General features: G+C 47.8%; 1 protein-coding gene across 1 annotated transcript; it reads right to left on the reverse strand.

The window, feature by feature from the left end:
• Window positions 1–413: 413 nt before the first annotated feature.
• On the reverse strand, window positions 414–5,057 carry LOC124003558 (G-protein coupled receptor 37-like 1). The gene is made up of 2 exons (XM_046311907.1): window positions 4,210–5,057; window positions 414–3,158 (listed from the first exon to the last, which is right to left on the reverse strand). The coding sequence occupies exons 1-2, from the start codon at window positions 4,876–4,878 to the stop codon at window positions 2,187–2,189; spliced, it is 1,641 nt and encodes a 546-aa protein (XP_046167863.1). The 5' UTR covers window positions 4,879–5,057; the 3' UTR covers window positions 414–2,186.
• Between the last annotated feature and the right edge of the window lie 255 nt (window positions 5,058–5,312).

The raw sequence follows: 5,312 nt of genomic DNA on the forward strand, positions 1-5,312 counted from the left end.
GAGGGGACTGGGACTGGGGAGAGGGCTGAGGAACAATGCTCTCCTTATGAGAGTACCCCCCCCCCCCCCCTCAGTCCCAGGCAGAACTAAGTGGGAGGACAAATATTTCAGCTCAGGGAGCCGAGACGCAACACATAAGGCAGGGTCGACCAGCCGAAGGATCCTCACTGTCAATGTCCTCTGTGCTGTTAGTGTGTGTGTGTGTGTGTGTGAGAGGGATGATGGATGAGGATATGTGTCTGTGACAGAGAATGTGTGTACTTGTGTGTGTATGCGTCCGTGTGTGTGCATGTGTGTGTGTGTGTGTGTGGGCAGACGTGGTGGTCTCTTTAAATTGACAGTGACTTGTTCATGCTCTGATAGATGCTTTCCCTCAGCCATGACTTCCGTGCCAGTATAAACAAGACCACAGACACTGTTTCACTATTTATTGAGCACTGAATAAAAAAACATACAAAACACCCGCGACTAAATACTACCTCAGATAAACTATGTTAGATTCAAATCAGACATAATTGCAGTAAATTCACTATATAAGAGAATATATACTAATTCCAAAGAAAAACAATGGATTTATTGATAACTTGTTACTACATTCATATGATTTGACTGATCTCTTTTTGAGGAGTGAAAGTTTTCCAGATTGTACACATATGTAGACTGAAATACACTGAAACATGGACACTAAAATATTGTTCACTGGGTCCTGCAATCTGAGCAGGTCGAAATTCCAGTATTGTGTCACATGACAGCAAACCACAATAGATATCAGCATTTTATCAGTCAGATTGTACTCTACACAGATTCACCATTTTGATAGGGATTGGTTAGCTTCTATCTCGACTTACAGTATATCACCATATTGACACAGGAGCCATTGTGTGGACTAGTGGTTACACTAATCGCTTTTAATAATAATAATAATAGGGTTTATCTGTAGAATAGACGTGGTGTAAAATCTGGGCGCTGTGTCAACAAAGCCTCTCATGAGTAGGAGTGCTGATAAAGGATCTGTCCATATAATAATATTCAAGTTTGATCCAAAAGGCAAAACTGATCCTAGATCAGCATTCCTATACTGAGACGCTTGGTGGATAGGGGCCCTGAGCAATGTTCGTAGCTCTGCAGAAGATGCTCAGCAGCATGGTGTTTTGACGGGCAAAACGATGAGACAACCCTGAGCAACACCAACAAACATTACTGGAACAATTCTTAACACACCAGACCATTGATTTGCGCCCACTGTCACATTGCTCTGGAGAGATCCTAGACGACTACACTGTACTGGTTGTTAGTTACCGAGCTAACGGCAAGGTCAATGAATATTTACACCACGTGTAAACAGTCTGTCACCAGCAGTAGTGGGTGTTATGACTGATGTTTGACGGGTACCATTCTACCACATTCCTTCCCTTGTAGATCACTGTGAGATGGGGTGCGGGGGGGTTAGAAGGAGGTTAGAGAGGGAACATGTACCCCACGGACACAGTCAGAGGATCCCTCAAAAGGCTCTTGCTGTTGTTAATCTCCACTAATACAAACTCAGGAAGTTAAAAAAAATAAAAATACACCAAGAATCCAGACCATTATTCACAGCTAAGATAATTGTTTTCTTTTTTTTGTAAGGATAATGGAATGTCTTTGTTGGTGTTCTTTTTTATTATAAGAGAGTATAGAAAACTAGTTTTAAAAAAGCTGAGAAAAGTTTATGGCAGTTGATTCAGCTCTCTTCTAGCTTTCAGCTCCACCACTACAATTGATATGTTGTCTCGTGTCATAATGGTTAAGTTATCTTCATAACTTATCTCGCGGCTGGGAGGGATTGAAGACAACCAAAGCCCTAGTCAAGAGTTCCTCAAGTAGTCATAACCATAATTCTCTCAAAACCAATGACCGTAAACTCATAAAAAGTGGGCTTTAAGCAGGAAGTCATCCCCCTATGCATGATGATGTCAACAGTGTCGAGTCTACCTTTCATCTCAATAGTCTTCTTGGGTAAATAAAGGTCAAATAAGTCACTCTCTAAAGACAGAGCATCATAGAGATCCTTTATCTTCATTCAGTTCAATGCCCAGCACAGCCACCGTGGGCCGAGAGAGGTTGGGGTAAGAGAGCTGGAGGTCTAAGGGTAGCTTGATCACTTTGTGCTCCAATGAAGTGACTCCTGGCTGGTCAGGGAGAGGACCTCAGCAGGGTGTTCCGATGACCATGAGAGAGGAGCTATCTTTGGCCTTGTCATAGAAGATGGCTGGTGTGGTCCCAGACACAATCGTCAGCTTCTCCTCCTTGGTGGACGACGGAGAGAGTGATGACGGAGAGGAGAGGGAGGTGGAGGCCGCTGTGGCGGTAGTCGAGGAAGACAATGATGAAGAGGCTCCGTCTGGTAGACACTCCTCACAGCAGCAACAACAACAGTCCATGAAGGCCTGGCCCAGTGAACGACACAGACACAGGAACAACACCGGTGTCACCGAGCAACGGACAAACAACAGGAACTGGCCAATCAGAGCCAGCAGGGCCTCAGTTGTCGTGGAGACGGGGTTGGCGATGTAGGCCAGGGCGATGCTACAGACATTCTCGGGGAGGTTACACGCGGCGTAAACGGCGGCCAAAGCCACGACCGTAGAACTCAACCTACGCTCTCTCTTCAGCTGCTGCTGCTTCTTAGGAGCGGAGGAGGATGACAATGAAGAAGAGGTGGAGGAGGAGGAAGGGCGTACTCTTTTTCCTCCTACTACTGTGGTTGTCCCCTGTTTCCTCCGTGCCTCTTCAGCGACAACGTGTCTCGTCACCAGTTGACAGGCGAGGGTGAAGAGGAGCGGCAGGCAGAAGTAGCAGCCGAAGCACCACCACATGCGGGCCTCGTGGTAGGTCAGCACCAGCGAGTAGACCGACTCGGGCAGGCTGAGGGAGGGCCTCCGGATACACAGGTCCACCACGAAGCCCCCCGGCTGGACGGAGACCTCCTGGGTGAGCTGCCACAGCAGCAGCTCTGGAGCAGCCAGGACCATGGAGCCGATCCAGACCACAGACAGCTTGGCCAGGATGGACTGGCAGGGCTCCACCCGCGGGGCCTGGGGCTGGGGGCTGGTCGCTGCGTGGAACCGGTCGATGGTCAATGCACACAGGCTGAATGTGGCTACTCCCAGGGAGGTCACCTGGAAGGAGAGGGGTAGGAGAAGGACAGAGGGAGAAATAAGGAAGAAGAGGGGGGAGAGGTGTAGAGGGAGGGGAAACAGGCAAAGAAAGTGAAGATGGGAGAGAGGGGTGAGGGCAAAGACGGAGAGGAGAGAAGAGGACAGTGGAAAGGAGAGGGAGAGTGAATGGGATAGATGGGAGTGACACTGGTTTCAATACAAGATGTTAATTTGGCAGGTCTTGATGCTGATTCTGAGGCTTCTCCAACCCGCTAAAGAAAACACTGGGGGAAGCACTACTGCCCCGAATAGATGCCCCAGGAATATGCAAATGTCGTAGGCTTGGTTAAAAAGAGCATATAGACTAACATCAGAGCGTCCTGTCTGACCCAGATCCCCTCCTCGATAGAGCTCCTAACAACCTCAATTAGTTAAGCACACCCCACCAGACTATTAGCGTGGGGCACTTGTTAGCATAACAATGGGCTAACTACCATAACACAGAGGGGTCTGGCAGACTGGTCTGAAGACAGCTATATACACGGGCAGTGGTGCACATAGTGTAATTACAACTATAAAACACACACATTATAGTGATTAAGTATTGTTTGTGTTTGAAATATATAAATACCCAGACAAATAGAACAGCCAGAGTTGGGCTAGCACCATCAACCCTGCAAGGGGACTATTTCAGCCCTGATGGCACTAACACGGGGGAGTATTCATACACAAAAATATGTGAATCACCGATCATGCCGATCACCCATATATATAAATAATAAGATAAGACCTTTTACAATAAGAGTTCTTTGTATCTCTTCATGGACTCTTTATTTATATATTTGCTGCCTATCACATGTGTACCTAGGTATAATCATTTGTATGAACACTTGTGTGTATGACTGGCCTAGCCCTACTGTTCAATAATGGGAGAACGAGGAGAGCTAGATCCTATGCAGAAATAACGGGCACCTGCGCACGACGCAACAGTTGCATCTCTTTGCGCTTGTGAACGCACACGGCTGAAAGGTCCTCACGTACGTGGACGTTGAATGTGAACTTTTTTTTTTACCTCCATGTAAGGCACAATCCGACATGACAGGTCGCCTAGCAACCGTCTCTTGGTGAGCTCGTTGAAGACGACCACCGGCATGCAGAAAAAGAGCACGAGGAAGTCCCAGAACGCAAGGCTGGCCAGGATGCAGTTCCACGCGCTCTTCAGGTAATAGTTGTGCCAAACGATACACATGAGCGCGAGGTTACCGATGATGCCCATAGCGAATAGGATGAGCGCCAGCAGCATCACTGCGTAAGCCCGGTAGGAGCTGTCAGTTACCGGGTAGAGTGGGTTGTGTAGCAGCACCGAACCCTTGGAATCTCTGTCTGCGGTGCTATTGGCCAGGTGTGCATTCTTGGGCGTGGTGAAGTAGCCGTCCGGGTCATACGGTCTGGGGTGTCGGTAGCTGTGGGGAGACTGCTGGTCCCGGTTTCTCGAGCTCCCATCCTTGGCGCCCCGGGGGATTCTCTTTGGGTTTGCGTCTGGTTCCTGCAACAGAGATTCGATATATCCTCCTCCAATCTGATTCAGATTCACCCCAGTGTCTGACTCTCCGTTCCCCGTGGTTAATACACGCGCTGACCCGTCCCTGTCTGGGCTCCTCAGCGCCGTGTAACCAGAGCCGACATGTCGGGGCTCCGCAGCCCTCAGGAAAAGTACGAACAAAGCAAAAAGCGGAGTCATTTTACCTTGATAGAACGTTCAGAGCAAAGTACGTAAATATTCTGAAAGTGTTGAGCTTGTTTATAAGGGATCACTCCATAAAAGCCTAAATGTATTCACAAATAGTTTCAGAAGCGTATCCAAAAATCCGTCCACCGGCTGGTCCTGATGTAGAAGTTTTGAGCGTCTGTCTGGCTCCAACAAGCATGGCCGTTATTCACTCATGCCCTGCACATTCAAGAGACCACATCCGCCCTCTGGTGGCCGAGATGGGCGAGACAGACCTCAAGCCAAAGCCAAGTTCAATCAAAGCAAGGCAATTCATCTTGGCCATATTTCCCACAAAAGTGGCAGAAAGCAGGCCTAAACAAAAAACACAATGTCCAGTGGACAGAAGATGGTAGGAAAAATATATTGTTCAAAATAGCCATTTTAATTGAATATACTTTTTTTTA

Source organism: Oncorhynchus gorbuscha, linkage group LG18, assembly GCF_021184085.1.
Source record: "Oncorhynchus gorbuscha isolate QuinsamMale2020 ecotype Even-year linkage group LG18, OgorEven_v1.0, whole genome shotgun sequence".
In the NCBI taxonomy this organism is placed as follows: Eukaryota; Metazoa; Chordata; class Actinopteri; order Salmoniformes; family Salmonidae; genus Oncorhynchus; species Oncorhynchus gorbuscha.